The sequence below is a fragment of the Toxorhynchites rutilus genome, chromosome 2 (assembly GCF_029784135.1).
Source record: "Toxorhynchites rutilus septentrionalis strain SRP chromosome 2, ASM2978413v1, whole genome shotgun sequence".
NCBI classification, from domain to species: domain Eukaryota; kingdom Metazoa; phylum Arthropoda; class Insecta; order Diptera; family Culicidae; genus Toxorhynchites; species Toxorhynchites rutilus.
Window position 1 is genome coordinate 296,418,001 of NC_073745.1, and position 25,044 is coordinate 296,443,044.

Here is a 25,044-nt window from a genome sequence, read left to right on the forward strand (position 1 = left end):
TTTCGATATTAATCTTCCGGGGAACATTTCGCGCAATAATTTGGTCGTGGCAGCCGCTGTATGGCATGTAGCGCCGTCCTGTTGGAACCAGTAATTGTCCAATTCATTTTCACGAACAAATGGCAATAAAAAATCGGTTATCATTGTCCGATAACGCTCCCCATTCACGGTTACCGTTGCTCCATTTTCGTTTTCAAAGAAGTACGGGCCGATGACTTTATCGGCATAAATGCCACACCACACAGTAACTTTTTGGTCGTAAAGAGGTTGCGTTTCGATGAATTGAGGGTTTTCAGTAGCATAAAACCGACAATTTTGTTTATTCACTCCTCCATTCAAGTTGAAATGCGCCTCATCAGACATTATGATTTTTTGCCAAAAGCCACAATTGAGAAGTTATTTTGAATGTACAGCTGAACAATTTCAGCGCGTTGTTTAGGTGTGTATTGTTCCATGGTTAAAATTGTACTGAAATGACGTGGTATGACATTTGTTAATCTGACATCTCTGTCAAAAGTTATGGGGTTGCCAGATGCTTCCACTTTAAATGGCCCACCCTGTAGTTTCCGACCTATTTTCATGTCTACCAAGCTTTTTGTTCTTTATCGCAAAGGTAGTTTAGTTCTTTATCGCAAATTATTAGACCCGTATTTTTAAATTTTTTTGTTAGGGCGACCATTCCCACCCTAAAGGTCCGAAAATCAATTTTTCGCATTTTTGCCAAAAATGACTTTTTTCAAAAATTCATAACTTTCGAACCACTGAACCAATTCAGGTGTTCAATATATTAAATAAAAGCCAATTAGCTTTTTTGGAAAAATACTAGAGTTGCAGAAAATTTGAATTATGTTTTAGTTATTATTGATTGCATTTGTTTGTTGATAGCTTTCATGGTCTCGGGACCAAATGCGCTATATTTTTTTATATTTTTTCTGGAAAGCTGAGGATTTTTCACATAATATATCTCGGAACCAGAGAGGCGTTTTTTTTTCGTTTTTGAGTTATGATTTTTCTAAATTAACCGATGGTCCGAAACATCATTTTTTCCCATTTTTTCCACTACAAAAAATCATAACTTTTGATCTACTGGACCGACTCAGATAATCGACATATCAAATTAAAGCCAATGAGCTAGTATTGTTTGAAAAAATAATACACAATACAATACTACTGATTAAAAATGGATTTTGTTTTCGTAATTATTGATTATATTTGTTTTTTATAGCTTACATCGTTTCGGGACCAAGGGTGCTATATTTTTTTATATTCTTTCCTGAAGCTGGTGTTATTTTTCGGTTTTAAGTTATAATTTTTCAAAGTTAACACGTATTCCGTTTTCATTCAATATTTCTATGCGACTAGACTGGATGTATGTGACTATAATCCAATTAATTGGCAAGTGTGTTATTTTTCAAAAAAGACTAGCTAGTAGGCTTAGCTAACATAGTTGTAGGCAAACATTGTCAAAATATTGAACTTTCGGCCCCGTTAGGCTGACGCCATATGAGCCTTAATAAAAAGATATATTTTGAAAAAAAAACTAAAACCTGGAATTTTTGCAAGCGTAATATTTTTACTTCAATTTGATATATTGACCGTCTAAATCGGTTCAGTAGTTCACAAGTTATGAATTTTAAAAAAATGTCATTTTTGGAAAAAAGGGGAAAAAGTCAATATTTCGAATCACCAAAAATAAAAATGGGAACCCTAACAAAAAAATAAAAAAATACGGGTCTAATATTATGCGATAAAGACAGAAACTACCACTTTTTACGAAAATCTGAGAACTACTCTATCGGTTTGACGTAGAATGGCTGTATATATAGATTTATATATATATTTTTTATTTTATACCATTGATCGATTATATTCGTGATTGAACATGTTTAGACTTGACACATCGATACAATGAATGTTGCGAATCAATCACAATAATTTTCGTAAATTTAACAATATTCGTTGACGACGACCAATTTTCTCTGTAAAACTTTCAGTATTTTTTGTAATCAAATCTGTTCATGTTCGTTAACTACAATAACAGATTGGAAAAAAAGAAAATAACGACCTTTAGAATCAAAGTTGAAGAACACAACGCTTTAACACTGGTACTGCACATAAAATAAATACAAAAAAATATGTTTGCATCATAGTCGAGAAAAAACAGAGACAAAAAAACAGATCTTATAGTAATTAGATTTCAGCTCAAACACGACGACAAAGCACACTTCAAAATTGCAAGCAATATCGGTTCATGAGCGCGCGCGCGTCTATGCCAATTCTCTAAACACCGATTTGACGTCAGACGCGTCATCCCAGACACGGCGAAGGTCATATGTATCTTTCAGAATCGATCAGATCTCCTCTCGTGGCGGCGGTGGTGTTCAAGAAGAAGGAAGGAACAAAAAACCTCGCAACACCTCATCGCACATTATTTTTGGCTTTTGCCCATTGCTATCGCGTATCTAAGATTATGCGTGTCATTATTCGTAACATTTGTGCTGCGAGAGAAGGCAACCAGGCAAAAATTTAAAAAAAAAACTGGTTACATGCTGCCTGTCCGTCATTCGCGCATGATGGTTTCGAAGGTGTTGTTGTTGCAAAATTAACTAACAAACGCAACGCACTACACAACAACCGAAAAAAACAACTTCAACCAGTTAGGCTGACAGCACTTCCGTCGAGGTGAATATCGGCGGTCCGAACCAACACACCACCATCTGCTTGCTACATGTGAGTACCACATGCGGGCCAATGATAAAAGCATTGTATTTTTTCCCCACTCGGGAGAGACGGATACCGCGAGCATCGGGCCGACGAACACTCGGGTGAGATTATTTTCGGTGTGGATCACCCTCTCCGGCTGATGTGTTGTATCCAGGGTTGCCAATAATATTTTCCAAAAAACTGGATCCTGTGAAAGCCTTTTGTGATTTATTTAAAATGATTTTTCAACCATTCCAATACTTCAGAACTAGAATCTCGTTCGCAGGTTCGTGTAGTATTCGTATATAGTTCATAAAATAGTGAAATAAACCATCGATTGATCCTACCATTTGAGTGAGTCAAAATGATGTTTTCCTCCAATCGAACATTACTTTGAAACTATACTTGAGGTTCTTGTTATATTTAGGTGAAACTTGAAAATAATTGTATTTATTACTGTCCATAATATCGCTGATCGAAGATCATCGCAAAACTGCTCGATAATGTGATTAATTGAGGTGCATATGGATACGGTTTCTGGTTATAGATTACTCCATCGAACTTCAGAGCCTCAGTCAGTTGGAGAAGCAGTCAACCAAGGAAGCTTAGCTATCCAATCATTGGAATATTTGTGACCAGCCTTTCTAGATTTTGCGTCGACTTTAACAATCTGAAACGATAATAATAAATTGATTTTTGCGCATAGAAAATTACATAGCTATGCCAGCAGTTGTGATTTATCGTTGCATTCATTGTCATCATCACTAATACTATCGATAGTTTCGATTGGGTGCTGATGTAAATCGTTTATGACGGCTTCAGAGGGTTTATTTCTGTCATCGTTCGACCTGAATGCGTCTTGAGAATCATCTCTATCATTCGATTTCAATCCAGAAAATAAAACTTTTGTGAATTTTGAACGTTGATTCGTTGATTGTTGTGCTGGTTAGAACGACTTGTTGTGATCGGTGGTTTGGAGCGATCGTGAAGATCGTGCTTCAGAGGAAAGAGGTTTTGTATCATTGCTTAGTCCATTACTTACGCTATCAGCTTTTTCCCTTGTCATCGTGTTCACGACGCAAGGCCTCTCATCATTGTCGTGGCCGTGAGACGCTACAGCTCCTTAAGGGGGTAGTAAACTATGAGCACCATAAAAAGTTTGTGATTTTCGCGATTTTTTTCAACGAGAAAATGAGTTACTATTATTAATCTGACATCACAGTTTTATTATGTATATATTACTTAACAAACCCTACGTACAATGACAGAAAATTTAGTGGAAAATCGTGGAACATTGCACCATTCGTGGTGGAAATGGTAGATCGATTGTTCTGAATTGTTCTCCTAGTGTTTGGAGGACCTAGAACATCTGATATTCATATAAATTCCAAGACACCACACGCACTGAGCACTAACCGTATTGAATTCGGAAGTGTAAGCAGGAGAAAATATAATATTGAGTTGTGTGTGTAAGAAAAGAAACATTAGTGAATACACCTTGGATCGATCGAACGATAAATGTCAAAAAACAAAACTGGCCATGGGATAGGACGGGTGAGGGAGGGATAATTTTAAACATTCAGAATTGATTTTACATAAAATGGGTAAAACTGAAGCACACATATAAAAAACTGGAAGATTCTAGGGTTTAACTGTTTGGCTGGATCGTGGAAAAAATACTGGAATTATCCAGTTTAAATTGGAACATTGTCAACGCTGGTTGTCCAGCTGCACTATGCATCTTTTTAAATTTATTTTGAATTAACAAACGAATTATCCCAATATCCAATTCTGTGAGATATATTCATTTCGTTTCTGGTGCAACCGAATTTGACGATTTTCGGTGATAATGTAATCACGTAGCGCTAGTAAACAAATATTAGGTTGGGGAAAAAAGTAATCCATTGTTTTTGGGTGAAATTCAAAACTATTTTTAATATGCTTCGGATTGTCCGATTTGGGTCAAATATGCACCGTTTTGTTGAAAAATTTGTTGCCATTCTAAATGTAGTCTCCATAATGTCTCTATCATAGAGGGGTTGGTCTTTATTGGCAAAAAACTCTTGCTATAGATTTTTACAATCTTCTCTTTATCCCAATTTCTTTTTTTTTTTATTAATTCGTTTATTTTTACAGGCTCAATTACATAAGTTTAAAGGAGCCGAATTCTTAACTAAACATTAACTATATCTATATATCTATGAACAATTTTCCTTAATTCTATTGTTGATAAGGTAGAAAACCGAGCAGATCCCAATTTCTTATCACTCTGGAACATCCCAATCAAACTCCCGGAGTTGTGTGGCCTTGCGTTGTCCTCATGGAACACAACACCTTTTCTGTTGTCCAACTCTGATCAATCGCTAGCTTCAAACGGTTCATTTTTTGACATTAGAGATCTTAATTTAGTGCATCACACAAAAAAAATTAGAAAATAATTTTTTAAAATTAAAAAAAAAAATTGTTTTAAATTAAATTAAATTGCACGTATTTTTCTGTTGCTGTATCGGCACCATAAACACCATTCACAATTTCAGTGGCCTTGCTTGCATTTTCGCATTTATAAAAGAAGAAGTGTAAAATGTACCGAATTTGCTTTTTGTTCACCTTCATTGTTAACACCCTGTAACTCACAACTAAATGGAACAAACTAAAAACAGCAAAAGATTTTTAAGTGTAAAATGTCACCTTCACAACGAGCCTAAACTTGAAATTGTATGATCGTTATTACGTGAGATATTGATCACTAATGCCAGCTACCGAGAAAATAATGGATAATTTTTTCTCCAAACTAATACTTAAAAGCTATTTGGATAGTCAATAAGTTTAGTATTTCAGTGTTGTGCTAGGCAGCGAGCAATCAATAGTACATGTCAATGCTGAAGAGATGAGAGAAAATTAGAAAATTCACTCATGCTCCGTGCAAGCATTTAGCCTGCTTACATTACATCTGCATATTCTCATTCATAGCCAGGGATACCAGGTGATTTTTTAAAAGGTCTTGACATGGTACGAAAAAATGTCTTCAAAAACTAAACTAAAACACATAATTTATTGATAGCTTATTCAATTTACAATGTAATTGGTATCCTTATATAGTAATAAAATGCACTTACCTTGAAGTTTTGAAGTTTATTCCAATGAAAGTGAACAAAGAATATATTGCACTACTACGAACTAAATTTTAGGAGTTTAGAAATAATAATTGGCTTGATAGACCGTTGATTGAGTGAATATAGCCCCAATTCTTCCACAAAAAAACGGAACTGTGATAACTCAATTTGTTTATTTCAGCTTTGAAGTTTTGATTGTAACTCGAACCATATCCAATTTACTAATTATTGAAACTGTATCTAACCGGAAGACCGTTGACTTCGGGAAGTGATCGTTTGAAAGATTTAGGTTAATCTATTGTATAGTATAGACCCAAAATAATAAAAATACAATGTCACAATCATTCGAACTCTCGAGCGCAAATGAACTAATGTCTTCTAGAGACAAGAATTCCAGAATTTGAAGGTAAAGTCGCTTTGTTTTTGAATTCATTCTACATTCTGCTTGTGGATTTTCTGCTTGGAAAATTTAGAAAAAAGAAAGTGAACGACTCCGAAACAAAAGTCCACGTTGATTACTAAGAACAAAAGTAAACAAGTGACACTGATGAAAAAGCAAACGAATGACACTGAGACTGAAACCCTACTAATTTTGACGATATTTACGGTCAATAGTTAGAATTTCATGGAAATAACATCTCTCAAAAACCCATGTACGCTATTATACTGAAATGTCTTCACATATTCCATAATGTCTTCAAAATGTCTTCACAAAATCAAATGTCCTTAGAGTAAGTCAAATGTCTTCAAAATGAAGACATGTCTCCAAACCTGCCATCTCTGTTCATAGCACTGCCCATGATTGCATAGGAGACATAATCGGCAACATCATTAGTGTTGGGAAAACGCATTTTTGTTGTTTTTTGGTTTACAAACATAACCATGCAAATGTCCGATGAAATGATCTGTCCAGTTGAAGGATATTTTAGGCAAAAAGAAGGCCTAGGTGATTTTGCTGATTATAACATATTTTTTCCATTTGGAAAACGCTTGCGTCTGTTTATGCGGACAATCAATCGTTTCAATGAACATTTGTCCGCATAGCTAGACGTAATTACCAGGTTACTCTGTTTGCAGCGTTAGTATTTACAATTCGGATAATAGACAAAACGTCTCTGTCGGTAGTTTCAGTTGTTATCGGATAAAATCAAGAAGATTTGGAAGAAATTTAGTGAAATGTCTGGAAAAGTTGCTCTTGATTTGTTGCGAGTCTATGATAGTACTTTTTTCCTGAAGAATACTCTGGGATATGATAAGAACAGCAGGTTCGTGTTTTTTCAATTAATTGAATTTGTAAAGGCAATCTGCAATGTTGGTAATTTTAGCAACATGATTTACCGATATCACGATCAATCGCATAAAGATGGTGGAGTGACTTACTCCAACGGTATGAGTAAATGCTAAGTATGTGAAATAATTCAATGGTGAATCCGAGGAGATATAATGCTAAGAACCAATATTATTTTAATTTTATTACTGATCTGATTGTTTTATTATCTACTTAAAGATTCAAATGCAGAAATTTAGGTAATTATAACATTAAAAAAACATAATTGCTTCTCTTTGCTCATCGCAGTGCAGTGTACAGAAAATAGTATTTATATGAGCAGTGTTTCAATGATTTCTTATATTCATCTATTAGAAAACACTAAGTAATAAGACTCTACAAAGAATGTGATTCAAATGTAGATTTAGCTTATAGCACATAATACTGATAATTGTTGATTTTCGAACGATGTGTGAAAGCTGTGTGGAACTACGTCTGTTATGCGGACAAACAGTGACTTTTCGGAAACGTTTTTTCAAAATCAAATATTTTCAAACAAAAAAATGTTTGTTTGCATGTTGAGCAAACGTATGACATTGTGTAGAATGCGAAACAGCGAAAAAGTCGATTTTGTTCATTTTGTCGTTTACGTCTGCTATACAAACATGGGCAGAGCAGTTCAGTTATTTTTTAATAAGCCTCAGTTTATGATGCTGTAATGTGCTCGATTATCAAATTTGTGATATGGAATGAGCTAATGGCTACGCTATGTATTTCCTATCACAGGCATAGTTTTGGCAGCACATATTGCATATGCCAAAACAGCTTCGGCGGCGGCGGTGACATGAAACAGTTTTGAGCAGACGAAAACAGTTTAAGCATAAATTAATTTGCAACAAATTTATATCCGTCCTAAATTTAAACCAAATTGAGTGTCAAGGTAAAACACTTAATCACCGTCACCCAAATTAGTAATCAAAACAATGATAAAGACAAAACATATCTACCCACCCTCGACTCGACGACAGACGACCACCAGTCTGGCAGCCCGGTTCGGCCTGCCGTTCCGCTCTCGCGGAACTGATTTTCTCACGCGATGGCAGATTACCACCAGCACAGACACAACACGCCGAGAGCCGCGTGTGGACGACGAAAAGCGAGAAGCGTCTACGTCAGAAGAAAAAATTTTACCTCCCTTCTCTTCCGTTGCCTAGATGCTTGCTCTCTCGGTTCACCTCCCCCGCCAAGAGTCAGTTCCTGTGCCCCACTCGGGCAAAGCTGTACACATCTGTATCGGTCTCCTGTGATACGACGACGACTATACAACCCAACGGTATATCTGTGTATATCCTACTCCCCCGGTGGATGTTTGCTTCTGTGTGTAAGCCGTCGTCGTGTGCTGAGACGTGTGATATCTCTCGTTGTTTTTTTTCGTCTTCTTGCTTCTAAATTATGTGTGTACATATCTCGCGCGACTTGGTCGACGTCTCCCACGGGGGGCAGTCGGGACGTGTGGCCGGCCGGGGTGATCTCCCATCATGACCTGGGTCGTGTCGAATTGCTTCTTAATGCTGATTTAGACGATGCCAGTCAGCGCTCTAGTTGAAGTATCCAGTGAACAGAGAACAGACACTCTGTTCAAGTTCGAGGCCAATTACTTGTTCGATACTGGTACAAGTAACTTGAACAGAGTGTCTGTTCTCTGTTCACTGGATACTTCAACTAGAGCGCTGACTGGCATCGTCTAAATCAGCCTTTATGTACCCAGCACGACAAGCCAGTAGCAGCTACTGTGTTCGTTGGATAGTTGTTTCATTATTATTTGTTTTTTATTTGCTCCTTCGGATGCTAGTGATGCTCTGTGGTCACAGTCTGGGTTTGGGCCGATCGGGAGTGTAAATAAGGTTACATTTTTTGGCAAAACAACATCCGAATACAGCGAATTAACATGTCAGTGTGGTCAAGTTTCCCCGGACTCACATGATTATCGCGCAGCGATCAGTTTGATTGAAATACTCTTTCATTATTTATGTGTAATATATCCTCGCTTTTGTATAGTTCAATTCTGAGGATAAGAAAGAAAGTGACATTAAATCGCAGGACTGTATGCCGACCTCTTTTTAAGTTCAATGAATATTTCTGCAATAAAAGAGCGTTTTTTTTTTGCTGTATAACCGCTGCGTTAATTGTTTTGAACTATTGTGGAATATCTCATTGTTTTTTCTACTGCACTTCGAGCTTACCTAACACTTCGGCTGAATAGTTCATAAGGTTGACGTCTAAATGGCGCCTCTTGCAAAAATCTACTTGACTATCACAAAGCACCATCTTTCAATGGATACTTGTCAAAATTTGATAGCAATCGGTCGTTTCGTTCGTGAGTTACAGCATTGAGAGTGAAGCAACTTTTGTTATTGTGAAAGAAAAGGAAAAATCCGAATTTCGTGTATTGATAAAGCATTGCTTTTTGATAAAAAAAATACAGTGTAAACCAAAGCATGGCTTGACAAACGTTATCCGGACTCTGTCCCAGCAGAGTTTTTATAAGTTTTTCAATCCTCCTGCAATGGAAAATATTCTTCAGGATACCGAGGTAGTTAAAAAGATTACTTTACAAAGCATAAGGATAAGCTTGACCGAATAGTAAGAGATATATTTCTTAAGTAAAGATCGTTCAGGTGAGTTGAGTTGTAGCACAATATATAGGTACTTATAAAAATGTTGAAAATAACAGTTTTTTTCCAAAAGAATAATCTGAAGAGGAAAGTTGTCAAACGCGTCTTCGGTTAATAGTAGTTAGTGATGACGAAGAAAACTAAAAACCGATGATGAGGATAATTATTTAATTTATAATAGTATGCATTACTATTGAGGTAAATTTTAATAAAGATAAAAATTTGTAATTATGAAAATATAATAGCATGTTTTATGAATTTTTGATTGGGACTACTTTTTTGCTGGAATATCCAAATGACATATTGGCGAAATACTCACTTTATCTTCTCACAGCACAACGACATATCCAATACTCCGGAAAAAACAATCCCAAAGAAATAATCCTCAAATTATACTATGCATTTTATTTATTTATTTTATTGTCGTCAATCAAAATTGTAGACCAATACATTCTTAATACTACTTAAAACTACTTACTTAAAATTAAAAAACACTAAAGAGAGCTGGCTGGATAATTTATCCGTTTAATTAAAAAAAAAAGATTTTAACAATTTACGTAATCAATTTTTTTTATTTATTTACTAGCTGACCCGGCAAACTTCGTCCCGCCCAAAATTTGTGTTTTGTTATCAATACCTTTAAACATCCACGTTTTTTTACATGAGCAAGTTCATGTGTCCAATCGCAAGTTCATGTGTCCAAGAACTGTTCATTGATTGATCTGCTAATCGACCCCGTTGAATTTAACTTTTACTATAAAATTCCTAGTATTTCAAACAAAACTCATCATTATAGTATCAGATTATTTTGAGACACAACTCTCGTTCAAGATTTTTCAACCACTTGCAAATAACATGTTTCTCCGCTACATGAAAAAAATGTTTTATACAGAAAATATGATAGAATAAAGACAGCCCTAAATGGTTAAATTCCTTCCTCGAGTTCTGCTCCTATCAACACATCCGGCGATCCTTTTTTTGTATAGATAGATAAAGATATAGGAGTACCCATTTCATCACATTAAAATCCATTTACAGATCAATTTCGCTAGCTCGTAATGCAGAAATTGGTGTTTCATTTGTAAGGCAGCCCCTCCCCCTTAGAGAGGGGGTTGGAGAGTCTAACCACCACAAAATCATTTATTGCACCCTAAAACCTCAATATGCCTAATTTGGTTTCATTTTTTTGAATAATTCTCGAGTAATACAGAAATTTGTGTATCATTTGCATAGCAATGCAAAGAGATTGCAATTTTTTTCTGGGTCATTCCCCACGGTATCGTCAAGGTGCATGCGTGATGGAAAACCATTGCTTTTTAATTTTGTTTTTATGTAATTAAAGAAATTTTTCGGGATAGACTTCATGTCCGACTCTGTTTTTAAGTTGTAATCTTAAAAGTCGATTTTAAAAGCTGTTCGCAAATGTTCAGATATTTTTCGAGATTAACGTCAGATTTGTATTTCTTATAAATTTTATGTGCCTTCTGTTTTTTTTTTATTTTTAGATTCTTTATGTTTTGATTAACACTAAACCTACCACGAGGGGTCAAATGACCCATTTTAAACATTTAGTCAAAGTTTTCTTGCAAATTACATTGTCACAACATTATTTGTCTACACTACTTTTCCTAAAACATACATTGAATTTATTTTTCAGTGTTTACTCCTCTATTTTTATTTTTTTAACGAGAAATATATGTAATCTACCCTAACTACCGCAACGGGTCATTTGACCTTTGCAAACATTCATATGATATCAGAAATATTTGTATGTGTGGTGATACGAAACCATTGCATTACACATTTTTGGTTATTGCTTTATATATTTTGTTGTATTTGTGAATGAATAGTGAATGATCACAATTAATTGTATTGCTGACTATCCAAGCGAGCCAACAGTAACCATTCCAAGCTGCAGTGCTATTTTGCGTGTCGAAAATTGTAATTTCAATATTTTGATAATAATTGTTGTCCTAAAATGTCAAAATATACAGGAGAAATATGGTGTGCCACGTTTCTCAACAAAACTATATAAATCGAGTCATTTATTCACTAACTATTTATAAAGGGTCACTTGGCCCGCTGTGTTAGTAATAGGTATACATGAAACATCGGTAGGTTTAGTGTTAAACCAAATCGGATACTTTGTGTTTATATTTCTCCTGTTTTGTCTAGTTGGTATCTCCTCTATAGTTTCATTGATCACCGAGTAAAAAGTCGTCACTGTTACTTCAATGTTTTCCACACTACTATATAAATCCTGCCAATTGATATAGTTAAGCTTACACCTAATTGATTGGTAGAACGGCAACAGAAAATTCGAAATGGATCGGATGTGTGGCGGCGGCGAAGGTGACAGATTTTCACCTTCAGTTCTTCAGCGAAGAACACAGCTCTCATCGCTGGGAAATATTTTCTTCACCTCCGGCTTGAAATGCGTTGCAATTTGGCATTACTTTAACCTGGCAAAAAAAGCTCGAATTCATGAAAATTGAATGACCGATCGTCTCCAATAAGAAAAAGTCAAAATAAGCCCGAACACACTTCTAAATTTACACAATGAAATAAAAAAATCAATTTTTAATTTATTTAATTTAGATTACATTAATTTAGAATGCATCTAACTTTTTGAAAGAAAAAAGAATAACTAACTGCGAAATGAAAGGTTTTAGTGATCATGAAAAGAACCGATAGGTTTCGAGGTTTCAAGGAAGCAGCTGATGGTGGTTGATTGATGATTTATTATCGTTGCTGCGTGAACACTGCACATATGTCGAAATTTGTGTCTTTATTGCCAATGCACGAAATGCATCTCTTGTTTTAGATTTACTGGCTGCTGTCACAGGCGTTTTTATATGTGTTCCAATCACCACCATTGACACCGCATAAATCAAGCTCACACAAACACTTCAAAGAATGAAAATCAACGCGAAGTACGTTTTTATCTAGTCTCCTCCGATTTGAGAACAAGCTTTAAATTTTTTTTTTCATTCACAATTCTCCCTACGGTGCAATTTCACGTCGAGCTTGCTGGCTGAAAAATGAATGTTTTTCGCAAATGCGATATATAATTATTCTTTTCTGATTTACCTCCGCGCATCTGTGCAAGCTTTGCACTATGTCTGCTTTGTGCATATTCTAAAAAAGCATGTTTAAACTATTGCAGTTCATTCGCTCCTAGCCTTAAAAACTCGTCGCTGCAACAACTTTATAGCTAGCTGGATGAATCGTGAGTCCGATGATTATATTTTGTTCCAACAGCACTACATTATTCCGCATTCTTGAGGACCAAGCAGCATAAAAACAACAATGTGTGCGTGTGATGCACAAATACAGAAGCACTCTCCACCAGACGGCATGCCTCAACCGAACAAAATTGCATCGCTGTGCGTGTTGGATCGGAAGGTTACAGGAGGGTTGTGTTCGAGATATGACCGCATAGTTGACGTAGGATTACATTAAGCTACACTCTGTCCAACTTCTATGAGACCAACCTGATTATATTTCGTTGCAACACAAACAGTTAGAATTTCAACAAGATACATTCATACATTGTAGAGTGCTTAGAATGAATTATATTTAACGTTAATTTCGTTCAAAAGAGTCGTTTGTTTATTTAGTGTGCCTAAATATGATAATTTCAGCTGTCAATGAACAATTCAAAACGATCGGTTGATTTACATATCAATAATTGGCAATCCTGCCATTTCGGTTAATAACCTGGAAAATTCGTGTTGGCATACTATTCACCAAATTCTGCAGAACGGATTTCTCGATATTTTTCCATGTCTCCGGAATTTCGACCTTGAGCTCTTTAATCGTGATGTACCGCTTTCCCTAAGATTATCAACATGATTCAAGTCTGGAGAGCGAGCCGGCCAGTTAAAAAAATTGAGTTTTCGGTCCTTAATCCATTGTTTAGTTTCCTTGCTGGTATGAATAGTAGCATATTTTTGCAGGAATTTGAATTTTTTGTGAAGAAATCCACAAAAAAAAAAGGTAGGAGAGAGGATTCCAGCACATGTATGTAATCCTTGAGTGATGTGAAAGCTATCTTGAGTTTTCTGGTGATTCAGAATCCCTCCCAAACCATGCACGAGCCTCCACCAAAATTCCTGGTTGAAAATTACTGTTCCTTCTTCCGTAAATCACCCCAGTACCCGTTAAAAACACCAGGACCATCCAAATTGTTTTCTTCACGGAAGATATTCTATACATTGAAGAACTTTTCGTTCTGGTATATAGCAAAATGTATCCTTTAGAAAATATTCTTTGTCATAACATACACACACACATATATGAAAATCATGCAGTATATGGTAGTCACCAATACCTATAGACTAGAATGTAAATTGAAGCATTGTTTGTTTACAATGACACAAAGCAGCAATATCATACCCCAGTCTTATAGAAGTTGGACAGAGCGTATTTCTTGCATATTCATTTTGGATATGTTTGGAAAAATTACATTATTAAAGTCACTCCACCAGTGGTGAAATCGAGCGATGGTGGCAGAAGAATGGTTGGTTGAAATGGTTGAAAGGTGCATATCACAATAAAAAAAATGCCGGAGTGATATTAAATATGCAGGTAACTTCCCTCTGTGACTCTGTACGAGATGGCTCGTACGATCTGTATGGATAATGAAAAATATATATGAAAAAAGATATATATGAAAAACGATCATCCGAAAATGGATCGGACGATCCATTTTCGGATGATGCCCGAACAAATATTTGTGGTGATTGATTTTTTGTTGAAGATACTTTTGCACTGGTTCGTTATTTTAAAGAAAAAACTTTGATTGTGAATTTAACAATCCGGAATATATTATAACTTTGAACTTATTAACTGACAAAATGGATACTGCATTTTAGAACATGCGAATTTATTGGTTGATTATAGGCGACTAACTTCTACTCTGAGCGGACTGCATCTTTATAGGCTTTGTAGCGGAAACAGTGAGTAATTGGGAGAGTGATGAACCTTATCTGAATTCACCACTGCTATTGCTCTTCGCCACTGGAGCCACTAAACGAGAGCTAGCGTACTTTGAGTGGATTTCGTTTTTATAGCAAATAATCTTGCTAGCTTCAACAATTTTAATATCCGAAAGTTTTGAATAATTTGCTTTAACGTTGAAGCTATTTTCCAGCAAAACTGCTACCAGATAGCGTTACACTCACACTTATGTATACCTTTTACAATACGCGATCGATGATATAATGCTATGACAAATGTGTAGTGTCGACATTTATGTGTGTGGTGCATATTACTTTCTATGATATTAGCAGTCTCGAATATAGTTTCAAATTGGTAAAATTAAAAAAAAAATCCACTAGATGTTATAGAATCACTTTAAACGTGTAGTTTCGACCCTTGTTCAACAATTTTTCTAATAATTGATGTTTTTTTTCATTTTACTAAAACTTATCGTTGTACAGTAAAACCTGTTTATGTGCGGTTTTGTTTGTGCGTTTTTTTCCGTGGAGTTTTTTTTCTTGTGCGGTATATGAAAAAAAGCATATTTGACGAAATTATCGGCCATTTAGTTTTTTTTCGATGGTTGCGCAAAAAGGATATTTGCGTTTCAATTGTCCACTTCTGAAATCATCCCCCTCCTCCCATCTAATGCTCTAAGTTTTTCTAAGTGTTAAGTTGACATGATTTGTAACAGCAACTCGTTTCGACATGCAACTAAAAGCACAAAACAGCCACGCGCAACCGAAAAGGCAAACTGTCCCATCGCAAAGCAGGGAAACAAAAGGAAATTGAACGGTGAACTGCGTGAATTTGAGTTATTTTCTTGGGGGAAACTTTTTTTATGCGGTAATATCTACCGCACAACAAAAGTTTTTTTTTTCAAAATGTGTACCGAACACGATTTTTTAAAGCTACTGGTGAAGTTTTGCACGATTTTTTTTATACAATTTTTTTGTGCGGTTCCTATCCCCCGCACAAAAAAAGATTTGCCTGTAATATAAAATCATCACAAAAAAAATCGTTCCAGATGGTTTCATGTGATTAAACTGACGATAATGTGTTTAGAATTATGTAGAATACATATCTAATACAGAAAAGTAAATTATTATAAATTATGCTTTTTACTTTTTAAAATGTGTTTAATCCACATATCAATACGCCATATATATATTATGCCATTGAATATGCCATTGCACAGTTCCGTATTTTTATTTCTGTAGACTGCAAATGTACTGATGACATTGAAAACAACTGGAGGAGCAAAGATTGCTTGCGCCAATTGATCAATAAGAATGTGAGATATTCGTTTATATAACGTTTGATTTTTTTGAATTTTTCGTATAATTTTCTTCATTGTAATAGTTTGTTAGGAAGTGCCCAAGCCGTAATCCTACGTCGAGACATGACCGTACAGTCGACGTAGGATTAGCTTAGGCTATTGTTGCATATTGATTTTGAATATGCTCCATTGGTGCACTGTTGCAAAAAGCCATACTGAAGAGCTTTTTTTACGCCGTGACCAATTTTTAGTTTTTAAAGGTTCTCAAAAGACGAAATTCTACGAAAAAATACGATGGACAGTAATTGCAATCAACACGCTTGTTGTTTTGTTTATATGTTTGTCGGACAGTATAACACGGATATTTCCATTTATCAGCCGAATTCTGACTTCATCTAACTCGTGGCGAGTTCTTTTATGTTCCCTCGCTCGGTCACGAGAGCGCTCGCAGCCCGATTAATTCAGTTTGTTTCTATACTTGAGTCTTCAAGCACAAAGCTCATCGCCTCAATGCCAATTAGAACATCAATCAATGAATCATCCCGACGCGCAACCATTTGGCTACGAACCTTGTTGCTGTTTTCAATCATATAGGCTTCCTAATTTTTCGATTCATTCGCGTTTAGCCTTGAAAAAGGCCATTTTAGAACATTCAATCTAAATTCTCGACCTTGGGAAAGGCCATTTGAAAGTCTCGCTGCTGTCGCCGACTGGTTGCTAGCTGGATAACTGTTGGTTTGTGAATGCTGACCCGCAGCTTGCCTGTGTTGTCTCGGAGCCTGGTTTGGTCTTGTGGTCTGTATAAATGTACAGGTCGGACTCGATTATATATAATCGCAATTTCACTTTCAACGTTAATTTTCGAATCCAATACACAATCGAATCACAAAAAAGCTATTTTTCTATTAATGTTTGACATTAATACATTAATGAAAAAATTGTTTCTTGAGATTCGATTAAGTATAGGATTTGAAAATAATTGTTGAAAAACAATGGTCGACTATATATAATCGAGTCCGACCTGTATGTTAAATTATAAGGTCGTTTGAACTTTTTTATTTATTTTAATTGAAAAATTTATAATTTTAAGCGTGTAAAATCTACTGAATCCATGAATAAATGACTGAGCAATAACCACACGAAATTGGATAATTTTTTTCGTAGCGCGAACGATTTTTAATTTTTCATTTTACTACAAGTTCATGTGATATAGGTATGCAAAAATCCGATCTTCAGCGATGTTCATAAAATCCCACCTGTCGGGACAGAATTCATTTTTTTCTTCCAATGCGGCGTCCTTTCGTTCGTGAAACTGTAACAATGATACAATATAGCAAAATTCCGATCTACAAAAAAAGGAAGTTCTCTGAAAGTAATAATTAATCATTGAGTCCGCGCGAGACAGAGCACATTGGCTCGGTCTTGGTCCGCATCTGCGGTGGTGATTTTCCACGCTTAATTTCAATATTTTGCGCGTTGATTAGTATCGATTAGCACCTTTTTTCTCCGCCGCAATCGCCTGCAAGCTATCAAGTCTCACACTTGATAACTGGACTGGCGCTAGAATCGCTGCCGAGTTACGGAGTTACGGAATTGTGATGTTTGAAGTGGATATTAAACCATTTGTCCAAGGTGTGTATTGATTCTGATTCGCATTTTTTCTGCTGCCATATCCATATATAGAGTCCAGAAATATGAATACCTATACCCGCAGTGCTATTCTTAGCATCGGTAAATGTTTCAGCCAAATTATTTTCCAGCGTTTGAAAATTATACCATAGCGCCGCCACACAATCGGGAAGACGCGACGCGCGGTATCAGTGTCATGTGCGGCGCTGCGTTGGCGTAAGGCGGCACCATCACCTCGGCGACGATCGGAATATTCCCAAAAGCAATTGATCCAACTCGAGCTTGAGAGCAGCAGCATCAACAGTTCGGCGTGTCTTCAACAAGTGCGCATAACCTTCGCCGGTGGTGGTTCTTTCATTCTTCCTTTTTTGTTTTCCCGCCTGCTGTCTGAGTGGAGTGGGTGGAGATATTTTGCGGAGCTTGCAGCAATCACATTGTTTTTTCCGCCCTGTTTTCCCACCCTGTATAGGTTGCCTGGTCTGTTGGATTGTATCTTCTAGATTTCTTTTCTTTTCTCTATCCCAAGCGATTCAAGCGAAAAGTCGACCAAATTGATTCACGGAAAAATGGCTAAGACTTCGTGCATTATACAGAGAGACACACACGTGTACGTCATTCAACGCGGTCCCTTCATGGTCTCCTCCTTCTTGGTCCCAAAGGGCCTTGGAGGAGAATGTTGAAATTGATAAAATCAGATTAAGTTTCCATCCATCATTGTGCTAATCTGTTCTGTGATGGGCCAAATTTTAAGGTTTTAATGGTGGTACCAAAGGAAGAGCAAATGCTTGGTAACGGTAACGGATTTTGTGTCACTTTGATCCCGAAAAACATTCGATTCCTAGAAAAAGCCCCAAGGAGGAGTAGGAGCAGGGATTGCGTTTTAACCGTTCCGGGATACGGTGCGACCTTGATTTAAAGCGATTAGAGCCAGCTGTGTTTGACCTGGGTAGGCTTTCAGGCATGCACTGAGCGGCAATCGCTCCATTTTTATTTTTTAGAAGAGAAGATTAGGTTATTTCACGAACAAATTGGTAATGTATGATTCCAGATGTTTTTGTTTAGAGTTTTTAGATCTTTTCGGTGTCGACCCTTATTTTTTTAGTTTATGAGATTGTTAGTCTATTAATCGATGCGTTCCTGAATTTCTGCATTTCCACAATTTATGTCTTTACTGTCATTCATGTTCCGCGGAGGAACTGCGTTTTCACTAGGTGGAATTATTCAACAGTACGCGTTAATTGTATTTTGAATGTTAAATTCATTGACAAATTGATAAATTGATAAATAGTTTAACTGACAAATTAATCAATTAATACATTGTCAAATTCTTAAATTGACACATTGACACATTGACAAACTGACAAATTGAGCGAGTTGAGCAAATTCAGGAAATGGAACAAAATGAGAAAATTGGATAAAATGAGAAAATTCTGTAAATTGAGTAAATTCATATTGAATGAGAATGTAAGGAAAAAAATGAGCAGAACCACGAGATTGTAGAAAACTAAGAGGATACTGGAAATAATAAGGATAGAGAGTATAAAGAAAATAATGTAATTGGATAAGGGAGATTAAGGATACTGAGAGAAAGGAGAGATCAAATTGATATTGTGAGTGAATTGAGTAAATTTAGTAAATTGCGCAAATTTGGTAAATTGGGCAAAAATGAGAGATTTGAAGAAAACTCAGGAAACAGCGAATGAAAAAATTAGGAGTGCGTAGCGATATTCCAAGAAAGACAAAAGTAAAAAAAACTAAATTTAAAAAAAAGCGAATGAGAAAATTGAACGAACTGATAACTTGAACGAATTGGGCGAATAGAGTAAAATGAATAAAGAAATTGATAAAAACCGGCGAAAAACCAGGAGAACTGAGTGAATGTTGAAAGTTTAGGATATTGAAACAACGATGAAAAAATAGGATGCGGAAAAAAGAGACGAAATAAGAAAATAAATGAAGAAGAGAGACTGTAAAAGAAGACATTGAAGAAATTATAAGAGTAAGTAAACACAGAGAATACACAAAATTGACGGACTAAGAGAACAGAGTGATTGGAGGAAAATAAAGAGACAAAAAAGGATAGGAGAAATCGAGAAATTTGAGAAAACAAAGAACTATGAAGTATGGAATGGAGAATGGAAAGATTGATAGAAAAATGAATATTTATTGAGAGTGTTAAAGATTCACGGAATGGGAAAAATAAAAAAAAAATACTGAAATTGGGAGAACTGAAGAAAATTTGAGCGACCATAGGAAATTCAGTGGAAAAAATAGACGGAATAAAGAGAATGGAAAAAATAAAATCAAAATAATTGGGAGAACTGTAAGAGTGAGAAAATCCGAGTGAATTAAGATTGCAAAAAAGTAATAAGCCGGTGTGGAATTATTAATTAAGGGGAATCAAAGGATTTGTACGAAGTATGAATAAATATGAGCCAATCGAGAAAATGAAGTAACATGAAGTAGTTATGAGAGAATGTTGAAGACTTACTGGCTAGGGAAAGTAAAGCACAAAATGGACAGAAAGAATTTGATATATAGATGGATAGAAAGAATTGAGAGAATGAAGAAAATTAATAGAATAGGAAAAATAGATCATTGAAAAAATTTAGAATTAAAACATCTGAGAGAATTATTTTAATAAAAAAAATAACATGGAGGAAATAAGAGAAGTATGGAAATTGAGTGAATGAAAAAAATTAGCGTTAAAAATTTAGAATATTGCGAGAAAGATAAAAGTTGAAACACAGTGGACACAGTGGAAATTAAAAAAAAATGCAAACGAGGAAATCGATCGAAATGACAGAGTCGAATGAAATAAAGAAAGTGAAGAAAATTAAGAATGGCGATGGAGACCAAGAGACTGTAGACGATTAAGAGGGTTAAGAGGATACTAAAAAAACTAATAATGGAATTGGAAAAAAGAAGTAGCATGAAGTAGTTAGGAGAGAGTGTTGAAGACTGAAAGACTGGGGAATGTAAAGGAAAAAATGGACAGAAAGAATAGAATATAGTGGATCAGGAGAATGAGATGGATAGAATGAATTGAGAGAATGAAGGAAACTGATAGAACAAGAAAAATAGAAATCGTTGACAAAAACTTGGAATAAAATGATCAGAGAGAATTAATACGATAAAAAAGCATCAAGAAAATAAGAGAAGCGTTAAAAATTTAGAATATTGCGAGAAAAATAAAAGTTGAATGGCGGACATGATAGAAATTTAAAAAATTGCAAACGAGAAAATCGATCGAAATCACAAAGTTGAATGAAAAAATAAAAGTGAAGAAAATTAAAAATGACGAGAGGTTTTATAAATTCAAGAGACTGTAGACGATTAAGAGGATAATAAAAATAAACAAAAAAGATTAATGGGGAGAACAAAGAAACATGAACAAAGTAAGAGACTAAATAAAGAAAATTTAGGAGATTGAGATAATGAAGAAATTTTGAAGAGAAAGGAATAATGGGGAACATTGGAAAAACCGAGAATTATAAAGATAGCGTTTAGAATGTTGAGAGAGTAACGAAAATTGAGTGTCTGAGTGTATTTGAAAGTTAAGAAATTTGAGAAAACAATATTGGTTGCAGAGAAAAGGAGAGAATGAAATGAACAAAAAGAATGTAGTTAATGAAGAAGATGTAGAGGATGAAAAAATCAAAACAGCTGAGGGAATAAAGAAATTGAAGACTATTAAGAAAATTAAGAAACATGAAAGATTTGAGAGGAACTGAGAGCATTGAGAGCGTGATGTAGATGGAAGGAATGGAAAAAAAAATGAGCGAAATGAAGGAATATTGGAGCGAATGTGAGGAATGTACAGAAAAAATGGACAGTACCAAGAGATTGTAGATTGTGATGAGTTTCGAAGGAATGAAAAATGTGAAAATTGATAAAAGTGCGGAAGTACTCAGTGAAAATTGAAGCGAATGTGGAGTGAAAAATTCGGCTGAATAAAGAAAATGCGGAGGAACCAAAGGATGGATAGATTGAAAGAAAAATATAAATAATAGAGAAAATAAAGTAAATTGATGAGGAGGCAATCTCTAGTCTAGAGAATGGAAAAGATTGAAGGAACTTACTAAATGAAAAACTCAAAACTAATTGAGAATGTGAATCATTGAAGATTTGAGAGATTGTGCAAATGAAACAGAGAGAATAAGAAAAATTTAATAACAGAGAAAATAGTAGAAAATAAGGTTATTGAAGATTAGAGGAATGTAAAAATTCAGACAATGATTCTATTTGGGAATATTAGGAGAGAATATGGGTATTACAGAGGGAAAAAATAACAGAAAAAAGAGAATACAGTGGATCAAGTAGAGATAATTAAATAACTGAAAGAACAGAACGAAATTGGAAGAAATAAGAATAATTTAGAACAGAACAATGTGAGAATGAATAAAATTTGAAAAACGAAAACAATGAACAACTTCATAAAATTGAAAGAAATTGAAATTGGCGAGGAGGGATTCAGGATATCATGAGAGTGTTGAGTGAATGAAGGAATCGTAAATTCGAGAAAATTGATGTAACACAGAGAAATTGAGAGATTGAAACGGACAGAACAAAAGATTGTAGAGAATTAAGAGAATGGAGAATTATGAGAATTGAAGGAACGGAGAAGAGATAATAGTTTTAGCGAAATGAAGAGACAACAAATAATATAACAAATAGAATGTGAAAAATAAAGAAATGATTCGCAATAATTTTGAGAACTGAACAAAATCTCATAGTTGAAGAAATTTGTGGAATGAAGAAGATAAAATGAATTAAGAGAACAGCAAACTGAAATTTGAAAAAAAATAACAAATCGAATTGAGATACAGATACATGAAGAATTTGAGTTATTGGAAGAAATTGAGAGAACTGAGAAAATAGTGGATTTATAAGTTATTGAGTGAAGAGAAGAGGGTGTAAAATGAATGAATTAAGAGAATGAAGTAATTTGAATGAATCAAGAAAACACAAAAAAAAAAAAAGATGAGGTGAATTGTAGAAATGGAAAAAAAACATGAAAGGAAAGAGACAATTAAGGGAAATGAGGAAATTGAGAAAAAAAAGGGTAGAACTGAGAGACCGATGAAACTTCAAAAGATGTTTCAAGATGAAAACGAAAATAATGGGTTCAGAAAATTGCGGCAAATGAGGAATAGGAGAAGATTCAGGAATTCGAATGAGAGAATGGAGAAAAATTGGAACTTGAGAGAACAAAATGGGAAAATGGAGAGAACTTGGAAAGTGAGAGAAACAGAACAAGGAGAATTGAACGAATGGAGGGTCTCTAAAATTGGGAGTATTGAAAAAATGTGGAAATTTTGGTTATTGAGAGAGTGTTGAATGTAAGGAAAGAATAAAAATGGTAGAAAATGAATTAATTTGGAAAACTGGGGAAAATTAGACAAAACAAAGAAAATTCAGACAATGAAGAAGATGGGGAAAATGGGAAAAAAATATTTAGAAAATCGAGGAAATAAAAAAAGGAATTTAGAAAGTAGAGACAATAAAGAGAACTGATAGAATAAAGAAATATGAGTGAATTAAGGGAAAGAATAAGAATGTATTTAAATAAGAAAGTAAATGGAGTTGCATAAATGAAACGGTAGAATTAAGTAAACTGGGAAAAAAATTGCGAGAACTGAGAGAACGGTGAGAATTTTCGATATTGCGAGGAAAACATAAAAATTGGAAAAAAACATCATGAAAAAAATGTAAAACTTTCTTCAGAGACTTGAGATAATTGAACTAGTGGAGAAAGTTGAAGAAATCGGAAAAACTAAAAATTAAAAAAATAATGAACCTGCGAGAACAATGAGGACAAAATTAGGGCCCATTAAAGGGAAAATTTGAATGTACAGTACGAAGAGAATGGAGCAAAAGAGAGTCTGGAGAGCATGGAAATAATAGAAAAATAGAACTCTGACATTATATATGAAGAAATTGTAGAACATTTCTTGTTTACTAATTATTAACTAAATTTCTAACGTAGGAAAATAAATTAAAAAGTTTGAAATCTAAAGAAGTTTAAAATCTGAAGAAATAATTTTCAACGTTCCATCAATTCCATTTCCATTTCCACGTTCCATTTTATAATAAAAGTATTTTTCAAAACTAATATTCACTATTATTTCTTCTTCTAATTTCAGGTATGAACTAACAAGTATGTTTCGCCTTTGAAAACGTGTAGATGACAACGAACTTGCGAATGTGCGGCGATACGAAAGGGATTAGCAGATCCTTTGAACTCCAAAGTCGACTTACAAGACGGTGATGACGCCACCGGCGGGAGAAATGTTTGCTGCAGTGATGGATTGTAATTAAGGAGCATACCTCCCGCTGATCGGGGAAATTGGTAACCGCGGTGGTTCGATGAAAAACGGCTACAAATGTTCACAGAATCCTTTCGTGCCCCATGGGATGTAGAATTCTTGCGTTCGGGTGACGAGCGACGGTGGTTATGCGAAATTGGTAAAGGAGGATTTACACGGGGCAAATGTGAACCAAACTTGTTTTCGGTCGGTGATGGCTATGACGCGTGTGTGCGTTGTGTTGAGTGTCATTGGTTGGCACAGGGATAAGCATCCGTCAGAAATTATTCCACAATCGGTGCGGATCATCATCATCATCATCATCGATGGGAACGAGTTTGGCTGTTGAGTTCACGCTTCGCTGGAATTAGGAAAAATCTAATTAGCGAGTTTGTTATTGTGTGTGCATGGTTGGAAGTCCGCAGAGGAGAACTCGCTAGGATTTGGGATGGAAGTGTATTGAAGGATACACCCAACAACGGTTGTCCAACTTTTGTGAATGTTGGCTGGCTGGCTGGGTTCAACCTGTGGGGGTACAAAAGTTTTGTTTATGTTCTGTTTGATTCAACGTTAACCAGAACAGTTACGTATTTCACCTTGCTCAGAGATCATTTCAAATTGAGGATACACGATTCGGTGGAAAATGATTATCATTTTACCAGTAAATAAGCATATTTCATTAGTTTCAGACCATGTGCGTCGGGACCGTTATTGGAATTCAACAGTAATAAGAATTTAACAGTGGAATTAGAATTGTGAGCTCTTGTTGAATATCTTTAGTGCAACTTTGTTCAACCATGTGCATGTGAAGTCATAATCTGCTCCTGCTGCGACCACATTTAATTAGTACGTGTTTATACCTGGTTAATTGGAGGGACTAATTGAAGACAGTTTATTTCAATATTTATTATATTAGTTCAGCGTTTCGCCCTTTCATCTCCGTTCACTTTGATTGATTAATAATTTTAAAAAAATGAGGGTTGTTTCAGCGTAACATTGTCGAATTCAGCTTTGGGTGCTTCTTTACCGAGCTCGCGAAACACCCGTTTATAGCATGTCAGATGTCGGGACAAACGGCAATATAGGA

The 25,044-nt window shown here is 35.3% G+C and overlaps 2 protein-coding genes across 3 annotated transcripts in view; both read left to right on the top strand.

Moving 5' to 3' along the window:
• The window catches only part of LOC129771247 (myocyte-specific enhancer factor 2), a 224,506-nt gene that overhangs the window by 42,626 nt on the left and 156,836 nt on the right, over nucleotides 1-25,044 (top strand). Inside the window, exon 1 of one of the 2 annotated variants that reach the window (XM_055774696.1) lies at nucleotides 9,742-9,761. The exons of the other annotated variant lie outside the window; for it this stretch is intronic. The gene's annotated coding sequence lies outside the window, so the exon portion shown is untranslated. Of the gene's footprint in view, nucleotides 1-9,741; nucleotides 9,762-25,044 lie in introns of those variants that run through there. 2 annotated transcript variants of the gene reach the window in all.
• LOC129771248 (uncharacterized) overlaps nucleotides 24,028-25,044 on the top strand; it is a 43,207-nt gene continuing 42,190 nt past the window's right edge. The window contains exon 1 of the mRNA XM_055774705.1: nucleotides 24,028-24,117. Coding sequence (XP_055630680.1) covers nucleotides 24,036-24,117 — 82 coding nt within the window. The 5' untranslated portion in view covers nucleotides 24,028-24,035. The remainder of the gene's footprint in view (nucleotides 24,118-25,044) is intronic.